The sequence below is a fragment of the Diceros bicornis genome, chromosome 12, assembly GCF_020826845.1.
Source record: "Diceros bicornis minor isolate mBicDic1 chromosome 12, mDicBic1.mat.cur, whole genome shotgun sequence".
In the NCBI taxonomy this organism is placed as follows: Eukaryota; Metazoa; Chordata; class Mammalia; order Perissodactyla; family Rhinocerotidae; genus Diceros; species Diceros bicornis.
Genome location: NC_080751.1, coordinates 50,628,695 through 50,650,300, shown reverse-complemented (window position 1 = coordinate 50,650,300; position 21,606 = coordinate 50,628,695). Strand labels below are relative to the sequence as shown.

Here is a 21,606-nt window from a genome sequence, read left to right as displayed (position 1 = left end):
AGTCCCACGTACAGCAACTAGAAGGATGTGAACCTATGACATACAACTATCTCCTGGGGCTTTGGGGGGAAAAAAATGAATAAATAAAATCTTTAAAAAAAAAAAAAAAGAAAATATATTTTGTTTATTATTAAGTTAACTTAAATATTGTGACTATATGTATATAATACACTATGGTGTGTAGTGACTCCAGGTCATGTTTAACTTTATCTGTTCTTAGGTCGTGTATTTCACTTTAAGGTTCCCATTTTTTTTTTTTTTTTTTTAAAGATTTTATTTATTTAATTTTTTCCCCCCAAAGCCCCAGTGGATAGCTGCGAGTCGCAGCTGCACATCCTTCCAGTTGCCGTATGTGGGACTCGGCCCCAGGATGAACGGAGAAGTGGTGCCTCGATGCGCACCCGGGATCCGAACCCGGGCCACCAGCATCGCAGCGCGCGCACTTAACCACCAAGCCACAGGGCCGGCCTAAGGTTCCCATTTTTAAAATTTTCTAAGAAAATATATCCCTTCACTTCTAAGATGCATGTCCTTGACATTGTTTAATCATCTTTCCTAATGAAAATCCAATTCCTGTTAATCGGTTTTCATTTATGAAGTGAGCAGATGGTATCTAATGTTTTCCTGCCTCCAAAGATGTTATATTAGCTAGTTATATAGGTATATTAGCTAGCAATATTATATCAGCTAAGAATGGGCTCGCTCAATATTTGTTACATCTGGAAAAACAAGCCTTCTGGTATATAAGTGGGGGTGTTGAGGTAGTCTTAGAGCTGTGTCATCTTGCCAATGAGAGCTTCTAATAATAAGATTTTTGTGATACTGTGGAAGTTCATTTTCTTTGGAACAAAAATAAACATTTCCTCATGCACAGTTTTCCTTACAAGGGAGTATTGTTAAGTGTGCGTGGTTTGGGGCCGGCCCCGTGGCTTAGCAGTTAAGTGCTCGCGCTCCACTACTGGCGGCCTGGGTTCAAATCCCCGGTGCGCACCGACACACCGCTTTGCCGGCCATGCTGAGGCCGAGTCCCACATACAGCAACTAGAAGGATGTGCAACTATGACATACAACTATCTGCTGGGGCTTTGGGGGAAAAAAAGGAGGAGGATTGGCAATAAATGTTAGCTCAGAGCCGGTCTTCCTCAGCAAAAAGAGGAGGATTGGCATGGATGTTAGCTCAGGGCTGATCTTCCTCGGGAAAAAAAAAAAAAAAAGTGCATGGTTAGCTTTATGCTCTTTAAGAGTAAGGACAGTGTGAGCAGAATAATGTTTAAATTGGTGTGGGATGTTTATAAACAAATGTTTTTTAGCAGTTTCAGGAAATAGGATCTTCATGTCTATTTTTATTTTTCAAGGATTCAAGAATATAAAACATAAGGTAATATAAATATTATATGCCTCTACTGTACCTATTTTAATTTTGCTTTTATAAAGTATTTCAATATCATAATTAGTAATTATTTCATAATTATCTATTTTATGGTGATAAAAATATGTGGAAGCACATATTAAAAGGGACTCCTGGTTGATAAAGCAACATATCAATTTACTGGTAGTAAAAATCCCATTATAAGTATTCTTTATTTCTTTGTTCTTCAGGTGTTGGTGTCTGTTCAGTCCCTTATATTAGTAGCTGAGCCTTATTTTAATGAACCAGGATATGAACGGTCTAGAGGCACGCCCAGTGGCACACAGAGTTCTCGAGAATATGATGGCAACATTCGCCAAGCAACGGTTAAGTGGGCAATGCTAGAACAAATTAGAAACCCTTCACCGTGCTTTAAAGAGGTATGTTCAATAAAATTAATGAAATACTTTATTAAAGGCATCATAGAATATAGTTTATTAGTATTGTGCTTGCCTTTATATTTAGAGTATCTGTGATATGCTAAACTTTATTATAGTTTTCAGTTACAAAAAATCAGTAATAATATAGTACAGATGAATGTTGAAACCACATACTTCCTAAAAGGCGTCTGACTATATTTTGGGACAGTGTTATTAATTCCTTATTTTTAATTTTACTGTTCTAGCAAACTGTGTAAATACGTTACTCAAATATTCCTCATAAAAATATTCTTTTTTATTCGAGGTCAAGATACTTTCTAAACTTGTCTTACAAATAGAAACTTTGCCTTATACTAATATCTGTGTCTGAATGTTGAAGAAAAGACATTTTCTTTTCTTTAGGAAAAAGTTGCACTTAGTGAGTTTCTGAAACCTGTCTTGATATTCTCAAGTGCTTTTATTTCGCCACAGCCACAAAAGAGGTGTGGCTCTTTGCCTGTGATTGATCATCAGTTTCTTAAATTGTGCTAGAAACTCAACATTTTAGAGGAGAAATTGGCATATTTACCTAACAGAAATTGATCTTTAATATTCTATCCCTTTTCAAGCTTGAGCTACTTATATTATGTAATTCGTTTTGCAACCATATCGAATGTCAGCTGTTATTAGGCACTGCACCAAGGTACTCAGAACTCAAGGATAAATGAAACTCAGTTCCTGCCATTGAAAAACTTATATTCCTTCTGTATATATCATAAATTAATTTTTTCAGTGCCCTTAAGACTCAAATAATGAAGCCAGATATATGGACTACTTAACAAGTCCCCAAGAATGTATAATAGTCATTTCCAACTTAACACTGTGTAAAACTGCACTCTTGATTCTTCTTTCCTTCCCTCTCTCAGTAAAAGCACTATCATCTAAGCCCAAAACTTTAACCACCTGTGACTTTAATTTTTTTCTCACATGCGACATTCAGTCTATGCACAAATCCTATTGGCTTCACCCTTTAAAACATAATCAAAATTTGGTGGTAAAAATCAGCTTCACCATGTCCAGCTTGTTTCAAGCCACCATTACCTCTGGCTTGAACTGTTGATGTAGTTTCCTTACTGGTTTCCCTGCTTCCACTTTTGTCCTTCTACAATGATTCTCCACACATAATCAGATTATCTTACTCCAATGACTTCCCATTATATGAAGAAGAAAACCCAAAGTCCCTACCATGACCTACAAAACCCTACATTGTCTGGCCCCTCTCTACCCATCCTTCAGCATCTCTAAGAGTTTAAAGGCTTTTGATACCAAATGTCAGAATGTGGAGCAATTGGAACTCAGATACACGTCTGATGGGAATATAAATAGTATAGCCTCTTTGGAAAACTGTTTGGCAGGATCTAATAAGCTGTGACTAGCAATGCCACTCCTTAGTATATGCTCAATAGAAATTGTGTACATATTGGGTATAGAGAATGTTCATAGCAGTATTCATAATTGCCATAAATGGAAACAGTCCAATTGTCCATCAATAGAATGAATGGACAAATTGTAGAATATTCATAAAATGGAATACAGCAATGTAAATGAATGAACTGCTGTACACATTAACATGGACAAATATCAATACAATATAGAGCATAGGAAGCCAGCCATAAAAAAAGTACATTCCATATGATTCCATTTATGAAAAGTTCAAAAATGAGTAAAATTAAGTTATGCTTAAGGAAGTCAGGATAGTGTATACCTTTGGACAAGGATTAATGGTGAGAGGTTGCACAATGGGGGCTTCCGGCATGCTTGGTGTAGTGTTCTGTTTCTTACCTGAGTAGAGATTACATTGGTTTGTTCACTGTGGGAAAATGCGTTCAACTGTACACATGTGATTTGTGCACTTTTCTGTATATGTTAAACTTCAATTTTAAAATGTATTGAAAAAACTTTATAAGTATATATACTCAGTTTACGTATATTTTGTTGGTTCATGCATAACATTTTTTTCTGGAAGAATAAACTGTTAGCACAAGGAACTCAGAGGTGGGGGGATGACTTTTACAAAAAGCAAATAAGTATCATTTGAAACAATAAACCTTCTCATCCTTTAGAACCTAGCTCACATTAAAGGAGGCACCCCTTGTTTGTGAATGCTTTCCTCATTTTCCCAATCAGATGTGATTCACTCCTCTCTGAATTCCCTGGGATGTTTTTGTTTTTGTTTTTGTTTTTTAAGTATCTATTTCTGGTGCGCTCACCTCCTATCTGGTTCTTTGCTTATCATGGATCTTCATGTCAGGCTGTGTCTTTCACTTTTCTATCCCTATAGGCTTCAAACGCACTAACTATTAAATGTAATAGGGTCTTATTGGTGTTTTACATCCATGCCCAGGTTTTCCTAATGATTTTTCCCTCGTAGGTATTATTGCCTTTTCTTTAGGGTTGATAAGCTCATTCGACAATATAGTAGCTCACCCAAAATACAGAATAGTATTTCCAAATTGATTTAATAATATTTCCAAATTGATCTATTTTCTAATTTAAATTTGTCAGAAATAGACTTCTACTGCTTACACAGGAAGAAATTTTACTCAGTTTTTCTTTGAGAGAATTTTTTTAATCCCAAATGTAAATCACAGTTGTTATAAAGAAATTTAACTTCATAAAGTAAAATCCTATCCATAAATTAACCAGAGATAAAATTAGGAAAGTAAAATAGTGCCTTTTTTAGGGCTCCATTCTGATTTCTGTGCAAATGTCTTTGACATTTGGAATATCTTTACTTATCTAGGTGTTCTTTGAGTTCTCCTTTAAAGATAGAAATTTTGACAAGATTTCTATTGTCAATACTTTTCTAACTCTTTTCTCCTGGTTATTTTTATTTATATTCATCTTCTGTATATATTGCATTATATATGTCTTCTCTCTGAATAGGATATCTGATTGGGATTGGGCATTATTTTCTGCTATAGAAGTGGGCATTTCAACACGTCATAAGCCTGATTCTTCCTTGTTAATAATGTGGAGTTCACTCAATTGAATTTTATCAAGAGAAAAACATTGCAGTGTCTTTTTTAAATCTCATTTCCTTGTAATGCCACATACTTCATCTTTTAAATTCTGACCTGAACACATTTTGTTCCCTTGCTTGTTTTATTCTCAAGGTTATACACAAACATTTTTACTTGAAAAGAGTTGAGATCATGGCCCAGTGTGAGGAGTGGATTGCAGACATCCAGCAGTACAGCAGTGATAAGCGAGTGGGCAGAACTATGTCTCACCATGCAGCAGCCCTCAAGGTGAGTAAGCCTTCCTAACGTGAGCCTTGTTGGTGGCTTTAAAAGAAGGACTGTATATTCATTAACAGAACCCTGGCCACTAGATGGTAAAGGATGGGAGGGAATCAAAGAAACATAAAATTTATTTTAAGTTCAGAGGCCTAAATTGCTACCCAAAAGTCTGTAGAAAAGATACATTCATTTTTGACAATGAATTGACAGTTCCTAAATTTAAAAATGGGTACAGAGACCAAGCCAAGAGTTTTTTATAGTTATTTGAAGATGATGATGACAAAGTGTGCTCCATGAGTGACTTTTTTTTCATTCCTTTAGCTTTTCCCTAGGCCTCTTACGGTCCAGAATTTTATTACTTGGAGTAATGAGGGAGATGGTTGTTGTAGAGCCTCCAACAGCTGATTGGTGGAAGCGTCTGTGATACAGACTTATTTTGGGGGAGACGAGCAATTGTTTTCAACTTGGACATTCATAAGATGGAAATGTAGAACGAGATGTTTTTGGAGATTTTTTCCCCCATATGGGAATGATTCCTTCAGTAGCCACCCTTTTTGCTCCTGCCTAATTGTCGTTACTCACCTCTGTTCCTTTTGTCCTCCACCAGGTATCTCTTCTCTTCTTGTCTTCAATTTTTCCCATCTCTACTGGCTCCTTTCCTTCTAACCTTAAAACTATCTTCACTTAAAATGATTAGATGATGATAAGGATTTATTAGTTTTTTTAGGTGTGATTTTTTAAAATATCCCTCTTTTCAGGTTACATATAGAAATACTTGTGAATGAAAAACCATATGATGTCTAGGGTTTGCTTCAAAATAAAATGAGAAGGGGCAGGTGGTAGAGATATAGATGAAACAAGACTGGCTGTGAGTTGATAGTTGTTGAAGCTTGGTGATGGATATACATGAGAGTTTATTTTATTTCTGCCCACTTTTGTATATGTTTGAAATTTTCCATTTTAAAAACTTATGAAAAGAAAGTTATCTTTCTCTTTAATATTTGCATCCCCCTAACCTTTTTTTTTTTTTTTTGTGAGGAAGATCAGCCCTGACCTAACATCCATGCAAATCCTCCTCTTTTTTTTTTGGCTGAGGAAGACTGGCCCTGAGCTAACATCTATGGCCAATCCTCCTCCTTTTTTTTTTTTCCCCCCTTTTTCTCCCCAAAGCCCCAGTAGATAGTTGTATGTTATAGTTGCACATCCTTCTAGTTGCTGTATGTGGGATGCCGCCTCAGCATGGCCCGACAAGCGGTGCGTCGGTGCATGCCTGGGATTCGAAACCCAGGCTGCCAGTAGCGGAGTGCGCGCACTTAACCACTAAGCCACGGGACTGGGCCCCCCAAGCTAGTTTTATTTTGCCCCTCTTATTACAAAACTGTTTCTTTTCTTTTACTATCAAACTAGAGCAATTAACACCTCTGCCTCCATTTTTAAACCATCCTCTCACTAATTAACCGTTTGCAGTTTAACCTCCATTCTACCGAAGTTACCCACTCTCCAGTTCTCAAAGCCAGTGACCCTGGCTCACCTCTCTATTCACTCAGCTGTCTCCCCTCCAGGCCTTTCCAAATGCTTACTTTTCACCTGCTCTACTAGCTCACTTTTATGCAATTTTTGGCTTAAATTTCACTGCATGGAAGCCTGCTTGACTTTTAAATTAGATGATTTTGCTATAAGCTTTTATAACTCCCTATGCCTCCCTGTGAAAGCACTCATAACAGTGGTCTAATGTTTGTCTTTTCCAATATACTTGTCATCTGTAGACTGTCCTGGCTCCTCCTGTTCTCACACCAGTTCTTTCAGTATGTTTTTTCTTTCACCTTCTCCTGAATGATTGTATATCTGAAGGCTTACATTTTGTCCGTCAGGGCTATTTTATTCTGTTTCTCTTTCTTTCTCGTTGTATCTCTACCCCTGACTTGGGCCATTTACTCTAAAAGTGACTTTTCAAACTATTGTCTGCTCTTTGCTTTCTCAAACTTATATTACTGGCATTTTTACTTGGATGCCCTGTCATCACTTCATTAAAGATCTAAAATTAGAACTTATCTTCCCTCCAGTCAGGTTTTCTAACTTTCTATATTTACTTAACTTTAAACTATTTTTCGTTGTCTTAAAATCTTCAGATAGTACTTAACTCCTCTTTCATCTGGTATACCTGATCAGTGCATCAGTGCTGGCTTCACAGGGGGATTGCACCACCATCCACCCCCCCACCCCCCACATTAATTCTATTCAGTTCCAACAGCTTAGTCTTGACCAGCTTCCTTGCACCTGGTTCTCTCCCTTCTGGTTCTTTCTACAGTGCATAACCAGATTGATTCTCCCTAATCGTGTGTTTAGATTTGTTTTTTCCTTACATAAAACTTCAGGGGCTAAAGTCCAGCTTCTTGGGCTTTGTTATTTCGGTCAGTGTCTTGCTTGTATCTCAAATTCTTTTACTCTGTTGTTTCTTTGTCACCCTTACCTGGAAATCTCTCTCTCTGAATCAGTCCAAATTTATGTGATTTATTATTTATTTATTTATTTTTACTTATTTATTCTTGGTGAGGAAGATTGGCTTCTTTTTGCTTGAGGAAGATGGTCCTTGAGCTAACATCTGTGCTGGTCTTCCTCTACTTTGTATGTGGGACACTACCACAGCATGGCTTGATGAGCGGCGTGTAGGTCCATGCCCGAGATCTGAACTCGCGAACTCCAGGCCACCAAGGCGGAGCCTGCGAACTTAACCACTACGCCACTGGTCTGGCCCCCAAATTTATATCATTTTAACTATACCTTTGCTGCTGAGTGCTTTTTGAGAAAAGTATGTAGCTGTTCAGCTTAATTCCACGGTAAAGGCATCGTATTCCCACCTCAACTAGGCCCTTATAATCATCAAATCTTTCTTTCTCCCTCCCTACTTAGTGTTTTCTCCTGTAGTCCACAGTGGAAGGGAAATTGGGGCTAAAAGAATTTTGAGTTACCAGCGTATAAACATCCTTTAAACCTTACAAATGGCTGCAAGTGTGTAGTTGTTTTATCTTATTTTTATGTCTTATACCTCCAACCAAAATTAGGCTCTATAAGGGCAGAGATTGTATCTTGCTTATACTACTCATTGCTTTTACATTGTCAGTGTTGAATACTGTGCCTCATACACAAAAATTGTTCTATAAATGGTTAGTTAATTTTCAGAGTCAGCTATTGACACAACTAATTTTCAAAGCCCTTGGTGAGATATTTGAGATCATTTCTCTCCCACTAGGAAATTATACACCAAAACTCAATGTTTGTAGACAACCAACAACTCTCTGTTAACATCTCTACATCCTTCCCTAAATGGCAGTATGGGACAATACAAAATTATGAAATCTCTCTAGATCTTCTTTTTCGTTTGCTTAAATTTAAAAAAATCCTGATGATAAAATTATTTCTGAGATTCGTTCTGGATATTAAGTGAGACAATTTTTGTGAAACATTTTGCAAACATTCTGCATGGACCTAGTACCTGATAAATACTTGTTTTCATTCACTAAAGTAGCAGTGGGTATATTTGAATATATGGACTTGTCTTTCTTTCAAAAATATGTAGCCAGAGGCAGCATATGTTACAAGTCCAGAGGTCACTCTCTTTAATTCAAAAGAGTAAGTATGTAGCAAATGACTGGTGTCCTATCAGTCGTCAGTACTGCTGTTTCTGCCACAGGAGTTGGGGGCATAGGGAGGGTCTGTGGGCATGCTACTCAGGGCTTTTCAGCAGCATCAGTTATTTTGAGGTTAGAGATTTTTGCCAGTTTTGTTCACTGCCTGTTACAGTAGCTGGCATAAGGAAGGTGCTCAGTAAATATTTGTAGGCCTGATGCTTTGAGTTTTGTTTTAAACTCAATTCCTCCCTCAAATGATGTTGTTTTTAGAATCCTGGGGTTTACAATTCTAACATCACTCATTTTACCCTGTGTAGCGTCACACTGCTCAGCTCCGGGAAGAGCTGCTAAAACTTCCCTGTCCTGACGGCTTGGACCCTGACGCGGAAGATGCCTCGGAGATGTGCAGTGCCACAGCAAGTGCTGAGGAGACTCTAATGCACGATCAGGTCAAACCCAGCAGCAGTAAAGAACTCCCCAGTGACTTCAAATTATGAGCTGCGTTGACATGGACTTCATAGACACAAAGGCTTTGAAGCACAAGCCAAATATGTCAATATTTGTATGTAAGAAACTAATTATGTAATAAGTAATGAAACTGAAACTATACTATGCCCTTAAGGAGATCCAGTTTAATTCAAGGTGATCTTTTATTTACCTGTACAAGAGTGTAAACTTTTTTGTGCTTTTATTTTTGAATTGTGAGAACCACTGATTGGTATGTTCAACAAATTTGTGTATACAAAGAAATGGATAAATCACTGATATATAAGGGAAACTACCTTAGGAAAGAATGTTTACTGAATGTTTATTTTATTTTTTTTTTTTACTGTAGAGTGAGGGGTTGTTAACAAAGAATATATATTGGTCATTCTTACAACTACTATTTAAAGTCAGCAACTTTTCACTGAATTTGATAGATTTTATGTTTGGCCATATCTTCAATGCTCATATTTGATTTCTGAAGACCTCCTACATACACTTCAATAAAAGTTAAATGGACATACTCCCTCTTTTTTGATTTACTGGTACATTTTTTAAATGATAAATCTGCCATAAAATGCATTATAGCTGGAGACTTGCACTTGTATGGATGAATTTATTACATTCAACGTATTTAATTTTATGCCTTCTAATTCTAAGATGCAGAAAAAATAAATGAACATGATTTTATTCTATGCCAGTATTTGGGCCTGTGAATGTATCTGTTATTTGAATTTAAGTATATGAAAAGGAATGGTCAATTTGAAAAGTCCTCCAAACTGATTTTTTCCTAAAGGGCTCCTTTTTTCCTGGACTGTCTGGTTTTATTACTAAAGTCACATGTATGTATTAAACATTGAGGCTCTGTAGAGCAGAGAGGATGTACCTCTCTGGTGCTGTTACAGTACATTCTGTACCTGCCATATAGGCTCATTTTCATGCAAATTCTTCCTAGAGCCAAATAAAGACTTAGGTGTATTAGTGTCTTGTTTCTAAAACAGTTTGCTATGTTGTGAAATGCTGTTTCTACAAAGAATTGGACACTTTCAAGACCTACGCATGGGAAAGAAAAGGATATTTTTCCAAGACCAGTTATCACAAAGGAAAAGCTAAGGTGATTCTTGACAGTATTTACATAAAATAAGGTGGCATGTGGGAACCCTGAAACTGGAGCTGACCCAAAGGAGAAGCTATGTTCTGAACAGAGAGTTGCTCTCTTAAGAAAAAGGGGAACTGCAAGGTACAAAGCTCCTTAAACATGGATGAAGGAGGGACAAACAGTATATGACCCAGAAATCAAAGGTTCTAAAATACATTGTGGGGCCGGCCCCGTGGCTTAGCGGTTAAGTGCGTGCGCTTCGCTGCTGGTGGCCCAGGGTTCGGATCCCGGGCGCGCACTGACGCACCGCTTCTCCAGCCATGCTGAGGCCACGTCCCACATACAGCAACTAGAAGGATGTGTAGTTATGACACACAACTATCTGCTGGGGCTTTGGGGGGAAAAATAAATAAATAAAATTAAAAAAATAAATAAAACACATTGTGTTAGGTCTGCTGGGTGGTGAGCTACTACGCCAAGAATGACAGAATAGTCAATTTATGAGAAGAGTCGACTAAAGGTCACCCACAGACATGCCAGCTAAAATCTAAGTATAAAAGTTATCAGCAGTAAGTAAAGAGACAGTCATTAATTCTATAGGCATTTTGTTTGTTTGTTTCTTGGACCATCAGGGTCCCATCAGGGATGGATGTTAAAAGCTCCTATCAAGTATATTGTTTACTTCCAATTTTGGATTTTATTTTTAATCATTAAAATAAGGTTGGGTCATTTTCCCCACTCCACACCATTAGTCCTCAGAAAACCTTATAAAAGGAAAGTAATGATACCAGTACTATGAGGTCCAGTTTGTGTTTTTAAGAAACCAAGGCCTAAAAGTCTAAATTTGAGACCAGTTACATTAAAATAGTTCCATCTGGGATCCAGACTTACGCCAGCAAACATTTGAGCACTCACTTTGTGCTAGGTACAGTTTCCTGCACTTGAGGGTTGAATGACAGACATGAAAACATGTCAGTGCAATATGGTAAGTTCTCTGATAGAGTTATTAAAGGGTACTATTGGGAGCACAGAGGAGGGACACTTATCTCAGGGAAAATGGGTACTGAGGTGATATGGTCAGGAAAGGCTTCTAAAAGAAGATATCCTGAGTCTTGAAGGATGAGGATAAAGAAGTTAGCCAGGCAGAAAAAAGTTATTCGAGACACGAGAGCAAAAGGAGAGCTTGAGTTAATGGCACCATGTTAGATATTGGATTTTAAGAGGCAAAGTGGGAATAGTCACATGGGATGTAGGCTGTGGTGTTGGAAAGATAGGAGGGGTTGGGTCATGGAAGACCTTATTTGCCCTGATAAGGAGCTTTGACATCCTGTAGGTGATGGAGAGCTCTCAAGTAGCTTTAATTAGGGGATCAACCCAATCAGATTGCATTTCAGGAAGATCATTCTGCCACTTGTTGGGAGATTGGTTAAGAGCTCATTCTAAAGTCCAGGTGGTAGGTCATAAACGAGGACAATCAAAGAGGTGGAGAGGAAGAGACAATTGACGACTTGGGGAAATAGATATTGTTTGGTATGAGAATAACTTCAGCATTATTTACAAGCTGAGGAGCCAGGGCCGGAAGGGTGAGTGTGAAGGCCTTGGAGAAGGATGGAGCAAAGGCCAGCAGACAGCATGGCCTAGATCCAAGAGCACATGCAGAGAATCTAAGAAGAAATTGGGAAACCAGTAAAGCTAATTGGTCTATTTATTAAACTATTAACTATGAAGTTGTTATCTTAAAGAAAAGTACAAAAATAAACAGCTTAAATACCATTCTAGCATTAAGACTAGTATCTCCAAAGTCAGACAAATATAGGAAGTGCTGTAAACATTTTTTTTCTTTGATATCCTGTAAGTGGGTTTATGTAGGATAAGGTGGGTGGAGTGAGACATTCTAGTTAGTGTGTCTTAAACTGTAGTGAAGAGCCAAGGTTTTTTGTTACCCCTCCTTTACATTAGAGACCAATGCTTTGTACAATAAAAATATTGCAGCATTGTCACATTGCTTACTCTCACTTCCGGTACTTAGCCCATTGCCAGCTGGTAGCAGTCTACGGACCATAACTTTAGCAGCACTGTGCTAAACAACTCTGTTAAGTGAGGTTGGTCCCCAGCCAGGCATTACTGACTGGCCATTTGTTCCTTAAACCAAAGCTGACTATTTAATAGAGAAATTTCTACAGTTGCATTTTTTCACCATGGTATACTTTTCCACAATTAAAGGTTAATACTCTGGTATGTCCTTGTATAGGTGCTGGAATAGTATCAATTTACTGAAAACAAGCTTGAGATCTTGGGAGATAATGAAACTGGTTAGACCAAAAGCTTCTAAGCTGGAAACAGACATGCCGACTGGGTCAGCCTAGACATGGGAACATGTCTCACCTGCAGACCGTGGGGGAGCTAGACTCTGAGCTAGACTCAGAGTTGGAGCAGGCAGCCAGTATAGGAGAGGACCGGAACAAGGGGCCCGCCCCAAGCTACTGCTCTGACGCTTCAGTCTTGGGCAGGATGGTCAGAATAGGGCAGGGCCTCAGCTTCATTTGGTTTCAGTAATACTGAGGGTGTTTTTAATTATGATAGTTATACTGTAATGTATAGTTTACTATGGAAAATTGGGAAAATACTGAAGAATACAAAATGTGAAATTAAACACAATTTTCTGGTATCTTTCCTTCTATTTTATATATTTTTCTTTTCTATATGATTGGTATATTGTATATACAGTTTTATCAACTGTTTAACAATATCTTATGCACTTTCTAAAATCATTAAATGAAAATTAATGGCTGCATAATATGGATGTACTTAACCAATCCCTTACTGTTGGACATTTAGATTGTTTCTGTTTTTCCTAATTATAAATAATGCTCTAATGAACATGGTCTATATCTTTGATTATTTCTTTATGGTAAATCCTAGAAGTAGAATTACTAGGTCAAAGGTTTTGATATATAATGACTAATTGCTCACCAGAGAGGTTGTATTGATTCACACTTCCAGTACCAATGTTGCCATGCCCTGGTCAGCAGGGAGGATTATAATTTTTTAATCTGGCATTTTTACCTATCATCAAACATACTTTAATCTGCTTTTCTTCAACAATTTATGTTTATTAGTCACTTGAATTTCTATTTTGTCAGTGATCACTTTATGCCTTTTTCCATTTTTTGTATATTGTCTTAGGATGTTCTAATATGTATGAGCTACTCATATAGCAGAATATTAATTTTCATCATACCTGTTATGTATTTTTCCCAGGTGACCTTTTCATTTTTGTTTCATTTTTCTTATAGAGGTTTTAAATTATCATGAAGTCATCTATTGATCTTAAAGACCTTTGCTATGCAAAGACAAAAACAGAAAAATATATTTTCTAACTGAGATTGATTTTGGTGTGGGTGTAAGCCTATCTGGAGCTGAATTGGAACAAGCTTAAACCACTTTCTGCCTCTCATCCCCTCCATTCCCCTGGCCCGCTGGAACCCAGCATGGTGGTGAGAATGCAGAGGCCATATGCTCAAGATGGAAGATGCAAGCCAAGTTGAAAGGAAGCTCTTTCCTCTTTTTCTCTTCAAAAGCTGCCCAATTTATACCAGCAGTCCTTTTTTTCAGCTTCTAATCTCCTGATGCTTCAAGCTAAAGGAGCTGACCTCAGCCCTCTGAACCTACCCATTTCCCGGATGGAAGAGGCATCCTCTGTTCTTTCCTTAGCCCCTGGATGTGATCCTGTGGGCTCCACCTAAAGACTGGTTTTCTTTGCTTCCTTCATATGTGTCCCTCCTCAGGTTGCACCAGTTATGTTTTCCTATGCAGGAAGAGGTTGCACCCGGCCACCATTTGGATTATATTTTCAGTTTTATTCACTTTACATTTCTCCAGGGAGGGAATGCCTACCCAGCCATGTCAGCTGCAGGCTGCCCTGGGCCACTGGAAGGCACACAACCTCAGGGTAAGCACCTCTGCCTACTGTGGTTGCCAGGAGACAACTTCCCCACCTCTCTGGCCTTCTCTTTTCCAAAGGCTAGGTCACAAGGGTAGACATGGATCTCCTTCATCTTTGCCCCTCTCCCACTTTTGTGTCCTGCCATCCCTTTTTCTCTAGCCTTTACAAGTTTCGTTCTTTGGTTTATCCATTGCTCTTTGTACCTTGCTATCTGCAAAGTTGGCAAACGCAGCTGCATAGCACCTCCCATCTTCCTGGAGCCATTTTCTTTAGAGGGACCAGCTAGAGTTCTTTTAGCCTGTTTGTGCCCCTTTTCTGAGAGCCGCTGTCCTTGTTATCTTCCCTGTAGCCATTTTGACTAGTTGGCTCCTCTAATTGCTCTGATGCAGGGAGGCTAAACATTGGCTACTGAGTTAAAGGATAGACTTTATCAGACAATGGTTCTTTGATATGTACCATATTATTGAAATAATTGTCCAAAAGCACAAACTTTTTCATGTTTGTACGAAAAGAAAGATTTGTAGTAATTCAGGAATAATCAATCTGGACCCTTATGTGCTCTGCTCCAGCTGATCTATGGCTGTCCTAAATTGCCTATAGAGATTCGCTGATATAACTAACTTTATGATTTCTTGAATTATATGTAGTCTAGGTAACCTAATGTCTATATCATCTATCATCTGATCATGCATAGGAGCTACAGTATATTTCGTCTGGAAGCAATACCTAAAATTAAATTGTAGGTGTTGTGTCCCATAGAATAAAGAAGTGTTCTAATAATGATCCCAAAGTATCAGTTATAGTTATAAGCTTATTAGAGATTTTTACTACTTGAATTGTTCTATTAAGCCAATGTAAAGTTCATTTTCCTTCAAGCTCTTTACAACTTACTTTATACCCTCAAATTTGTCTTTTTTATTTTTTTCATCCTCTGGCACAAGCAGTTATTTTAACTTGAAAACAAATTTTCTTTCTTTTTTTTTTTTTTAGATTTTATTTATTTATTTATTTTCCCCCCAAAGCCCCAGTAGATAGTTGTATGTCGTAGCTGCACATCCTTCTAGTTGCTGTATGTGGGACGTGGCCTCAGCATGGCTGGAGAAGCGGTGCATTGGTGTGCGCCCAGGATCCGAACCCCGGGCCACCAGCAGTGGAGCACGCGCACTTAACCGCTAAGCCACCGGGCCGGCCCAAATTTTCTTTTTTATTAAAAAAAGTGAGCTTGCCTTCCTTCTTGCTTTTCAGTCGACTTTTAAAATTTTAACAGCAGGATCTGATGTTCTACAGTAGTGGAACTAAGGTAGATAAAATGATGCTATATCAACAAGAATTATTGTCCAATGTTAAAGGTAATTCTACTTGAGAGTTTAGAGGAAGGTCAGAGTATTGTTGGGTGCTACTGTCTCTTTTGGATTGGCATCATTGGAGGAATTTTGGATATGTAGTTGTCTTTTTGTTTTTTAGGCAACATGGGTCATTATTTCTTTCAGTGGGCCTTCTGCTTGTAGTCTATACCATTATCCTTCTGTGTAGGCTCCCAAGTCTTAAGAAAGGCCCATTTTGTTATTTTATATAGAGAGACATAAATTATATCGGTTTCTCACTTGTTTACTTTCTAAGACTATCAAGTAAGCAAGATATGGCACAAATATTTATCAAATGATATACCTCCCAAACAAAAGGTCTAGTGATCTTATAAAAGATACAGGTCTGTTTGCCAAATGGTGTACCTCTATACCAAAAGGTCTAATTTCTTATAACAAAGGACTAAGCCTAGTGATATTATACAAAAACCTTCTTCCTTACAAATCCTAGGATTAAAGAATAAATAAAGGAGAGCTCAATGAAACTAGTTAGAGATATTGTCGAGACTAACTCACCTGGCAGCAGATCTGAAGGACAAGTGAAGTCTGGGCTCAAAGGGCCAGTGTCAGTCTGAGAGTTCCCTAGAGTGCTGTCTGGGATGGTCTTTAAAATGATCTTGGTGGAACCTCCGATTTGTCAAAAGATGATGAGACCACTACTCAGTACCTAAAATAAAAAGACATAGCTGAATTTATTGCTTACTGTAGTGTATTCATTCGCTAGGGCTGCCATAACAAAATACCACAGAATGAGAGGCTTAAACAAAAATTTGTTTTTTCACAATTCTGGAGGCTAAAAGTCTGAAATCAAGGTGTCAGCAGGGTTGGTTTCTTCTGAGGCCTCTGTCCTTGGCTTGTGGATGGCTGTGTTCTTCCTGTGTCTCCACGTGGTCTCCCCTCTTTATATGTCTCTGTCCTAATCTCTTCTTATAAGGACACCAGCCACATTGGATTAGGACCCACTCTTATGACCTTATTCTACCTTAATTACCTCTTTAAAGACACTATGCCCAAATACAGTAACATTTTGAGGGGTCCTAACTGCGGTTAGGACTTCAGCGTATGAACTTGGGAGGGAGGGTACACAATTCAGCCCACAACGTGTAGTAAGAGAGAGTGATGCTGGTCAGGCACGGTCTCTCCCAGCAGAGGAGGGTGTTGATCTCACACAGGGTTTGCGCAGCGTGGAGTTCCGGGACGGGCAGACTTGCAGAGGAATAAGGAACTGACATCATCTTAAGTATGACTACCTAGGTGACACTCTTGTTGGTTGGTTGGCACCCGGAGGTATGTTTATTTGACTGAGTCCATCCCTGACAGGCTGACTTTCAGAAGCAAGAGGCTAACGCTGATTGGATGGCTTGCAGAAATGTATTCAGTGAGGCAGGTTGTCATTGATTGAACAGGTTTAAAGGTTACAGGATAGCCAGTCTTTTCCTAAGTTTGTGGGAATGTTATTCTCAAGATAAAAAGTGGCTTTTAGTAGTCCCAGTTTTCTTCTAAAGTAGCCTAACATCTCTTAGCTCTAGATGTGGGAATTTGTGGTACTTTCTGGCTGATTTACAAGTTTACACTCTGAATCTGAGTCATTGACATTCTGTTAGGTTTCAGAGGAAAGAATGCAGATTTGAGCCATCCTGGCTCCTCAGATCCCAAGTTGCATGGCCTCAGACAAGACGCTTGGCTTCTCTGAGATTCAGTTTCTTCATCTGTAATTGGAAATAATAATAACTATCTCTGCGTTGTTATAAGTATCAACAACATAACTTAAGTGAAATGCTAGTGCAGTATCTGTGGCACATTCCAGTCATGGGTTCTCATCCCTACATTATTAGACTCACGTGGAGGACTGAGACTAGGAATCTCCCCCACCGCCCAGAGGTTCTGATTTAATTAGTCAGGGTTGATTCCAGGTGGGTGATTACAAAACTTCCAGGGTGGTTCTAAGGGACATCCAGATTTGAGACCCAGTATTAACTGCTCCAAAAAGTGGTAATTTTCTCTCAGTCCACTCTCTTCTATCTCTGTTAATTTTCCCCATGAACTTGATGCCCTTTCCAAACTTCAGCAACTTTTCTCCTATACGCCAGAGAGGGAAAAGGCCTCCTCATGCCATATGTGTACAACTTTGTGATGGGATGTTGTGGCTCTGATGTTACTTTGAAGTAGCTATCCTCTTAATGCAGAAAAGCATGAGTCACATTGATCACACTGATCACTTGGGTAAGAGAAGTGTCTTCAGACCCAAAACTGGAATTGACGAGACAGGTAGGGAGACTGGAAGGGAGAACTCCCCTTCTTGTTCTGAACTGTAAAAGGATCAAGTCACATGGAAGTCCGCCCATAACATTTACAGGGTAAGAGGCAAAATACAAATGGAGATGCACATACCATATGTCTAAACATTTAGGTTATTAATTAAACTAGCAAAGTATTATGTGAAATATGTTGTATCATCCTACTTTGACAAATGTATCTTCATAACCAAAAAAAAAAATGTGTTAAACTGTTTTTTATATAAGTGCTAGGCATCAAAATAATTGATTTAAAAAATTAAATTATTGGGCATGTTGAAGTATTCTGTTGATGGGCCAGTAATGTCTGGATAAGTAATAAAATAAAGACATACCTAATTAACATATTATTATATATTTATTCCATAAAATTTATCTTGCCTTTATTTCTACAAAATCAATAATTATATTTTAATACTTGTATTAGTTCCTAGGTCTCCTGTAACAAATTACCACAAACTTAGTGACTTAAAACAGAAATTTATTTGCTCACAGTTCCAGAGACCAAAAGTCTGAAATCAAGGTATTGGCAGGGCTATACTCCCTCTGAAGGCTCTAGGGGAGAACCCATTTCTTGCCTCTTCCAGCTTCTGGTGGCTGCCAGCATTCCTTGACTGGTGGATGCATTACTCGAACCTCTGCCTTAATCTTCACATATCTTTCTCCTGTGTGTTTGTGTGTGTGTATCTGTGTGTAATCTCCCTCTGCCTGTCTCTTATACAGCACTGGTGATGGCACTTCAGACTTACAACTGTGTTAGCCACAACTGCGAACATCTTTTTTTCCCATTAAGGGAACAGGAATTAGGACCTGACATCTTTGGGGCCATTAGCCCACTACAATAATCAAAAGTTTCCTGGTTCTATTAACACTACTGAACTAAAGGATAAAAATAATACAATGTAATTTTATTCAAAGTACATAAAGTTTGAATGTGCTCTTATCGAAAATGTAAATTTAAGTAAATGTTAAAGCTTCATGTTTTCTATCTTTTCTTCTAAAACATTTAAAATTACTTATTAAAATCAAAAGGGAAATATAAAGTAAAATCAATACTGGTTAAAGAAAGGCAAAATTTTTTTTTAATTTTTGTATTTAGTTCAATCTTATTTTTTAAAAAACAAAACTCAACAGTTCTAGTGTTTAATGTAATCTGATTGCTACTGTAAAGAATTGGTACCATGTTTCAAACATATTACCTCTCATTCAAATGTTACATCTAATACAAGTTGTTTCAGATTGTAAAATGTTTCCTGGCCACTGTCCATATCTGTCCCAAGTAAAATTCTATTTCATGAGTACCTCCTGAACCAAAAGTAGAACACAAGGAGTAGCAAGAAAATGGACATGCATTACTACTGAGAAATGACAATTATCTGAGAATCTGTTGCATTCATGCTGAGAGGGAGATTTGATAAGTTGTCTTTTCTCTTACCTGTGAGCTTCTGCAGCTCAAATCCTCCCTGTATTTTTCACTCATCAGTGCCTGTCTCCTACATTACATGCAGCACAACACATGCACCTTTACAGCATTTAGACTGAGGAGCCTTTTGTTTTAAGGACATGGATAAGATGTAGAGACGCCTTTTCTCTGGAGACTGAACAGTGTAAATCAAGAGAGCAGCTGTTTCAGGTCACCCTGTGTCCTTGAATCTTCAGTGACCGGAACCCCCATATATTCTTTGATTTATTTTGTGTGTTTGTGATATATGGGGTGGGGGGGACTTTAAAGCACAGCAACCAGGACAGAAGCCTCCTGTGTGATTCTAAACGTCCAGAAGAGAGTTCCAGAGTCTAGGGAGGGATGGCACTTCTCTAAACAAGGCTGGTCGGGTCAAGCAGAATGTGTGAGCCTGAGTGGCATTCTTCCTGTATCTACGTTTGTGTCGCCTTTGTACTCATATTGCATCTAGTGAAGTCTTATTGAAAGCCTTATCCTTTTTCAGCTGAATTAAGACCTACCAGAGGGAAGGGTCTTGTTTTGCTTTGTGAGAGAAACAGCACACCCTTCAGGGGAAGCATACTAGTGGTTAGAGTCCTCACATTCTAAGATCCCCAAGGACAAAGTAAAGGGGACATCACTGGGCTGCCTGGCTTCGGCCCCCGCTCACCAGGGCAGTTTCTGAAGGAAACGTTACAGGATCTGGCTGCTTTTCATTAAGGAGGGTATCTGTCTGACTTATCTTCTACCAATATTCGCACCTCAACCAAATGCATCCTTTCTTTCCTCTGCTTCTCCAGTGCTTGCTTTGAGGGATTTCCAGCAACTGCACTGACCCTGGCTCCAGAGTTATTTCCAGCATGTTCCCTAGGGAGGTTATTTTACTTATTTACCTACTTGCCCTGTCCTACATACAGTCACATACTTGTCATCCATCTTTGTTCACCAGATGTAGCGCACGGAGCTTTGGGGGGTCAGGCTAGGTTCAAATCCTAGCGTAACCTTGGGCAAGGTACTTATCTCTGTTTCCTCATCTGAAAAATTGGCTTAATATTTCTCTCAAAAAGTTATTATAAGAGTTAAATGAGGGGCTGGCCCGGTGGCGTAGTGGTTAAGTTTGCACACTCCACTTTGGTGGCTCCCTCAGCCTGGGGTTCGTGGGTTTGGATCCCGGGCATGGACCTAGGCACTGCTCATTAAGCCATGCTACAGCAGCATCCCATATGCAAATTAGAAGAAGATGGGCACAGATGTTAGCTCAGGGACAATCTTCCTTAGGAAAAAGAGGAGGATTGGCAATGGATGTTAGCTCAGGGCTGATTTCCTCACACACACACAAAAGAGTTAAGTGAGATGTCCATTTAACTGTGCTTAGCACCATAGCTGGTTTACCTTATGCCTTCAATCCATGTTAATTTGTCTCCTTTCTCCTCTCTTATTTGTGTCAAAAGTTCCTGGCCCATCAATAAATTTCATCTTCTCCATACTCATGCTTCTAATAAAATGTGCATAGTAACTTTTTGTCTACAGTGAAAAATAAACACAATTGTAACACTTCTAACTGGGACTACTGTGTGATAGAGAAGGAAGTTTTGCATTATGCCTCCCTAAGGGGAAAAATACGAGGAAGGTGCATGGCCGGAAATGTAAATTCAACAAGGGTTGAGCAGGTCAGGAGAGTGTAAAAAATAATAGCCCCAAGGCCTGGTGGTGTAGTGGTTGGGTTCACGCACTCTGCTTTGGTGACCCAGGGTTTGTGGGTTTGGATCCTGGGCATGGACCTACATACTGCTCATCAAGCCATGCTGTGGCAGTGACCCACATACAAAATGGAGGAAGTTTGGCACAGATGTTAGCTCAGGGACAATCTTCCTCACCAAAAAAATAAATACATAAAAATAATGGCCCCAAGGGAGTTTCTGAAGAGGTGAGGAGAGGGCCCAAGTCTGTTTGGTAGCACTGACTAGACAGAGCCACAGAACAAAGGGCTAGCTAACACCCTGAGGGTTAGTGGTGGTTGTGGAGCTATTGTTCTGAGGGACACAGTGTTTGGAAAGGGCAGAGGACTGGAAAGAATTGTATGTAAGGTTGTATGTAAGGAGAAGGCTTTTGGAGAATATTAGACTTGGGAGATCAGATTTTAAGCCTTCTACAACAGACAATTTTTAAAAAACAATGTTATTGAGGTATAATTGACAGAATAAAGTACACATATTTTAACTGTACAGTTTGATAAGTTTTTCCATATGTTGATTCACATGAAACCATCAGCACAATAGTG

General features: G+C 38.7%; 1 protein-coding gene across 8 annotated transcripts in view; it reads left to right on the top strand.

The window, feature by feature from the left end:
- Positions 1-9,884, top strand: part of BIRC6 (baculoviral IAP repeat containing 6) — a 239,599-nt gene extending 229,715 nt beyond the window's left edge. For all 8 annotated transcript variants that reach the window (XM_058551470.1, XM_058551474.1, XM_058551472.1 and 5 more), the window contains 3 exons: positions 1,600-1,788; positions 4,944-5,078; positions 9,016-9,884. In XM_058551470.1, the coding sequence (XP_058407453.1) occupies positions 1,600-1,788; positions 4,944-5,078; positions 9,016-9,195 (504 nt within the window). In that variant the 3' untranslated portion in view covers positions 9,196-9,884. The remainder of the gene's footprint in view (positions 1-1,599; positions 1,789-4,943; positions 5,079-9,015) is intronic.
- The last annotated feature ends 11,722 nt before the right edge of the window (positions 9,885-21,606 follow it).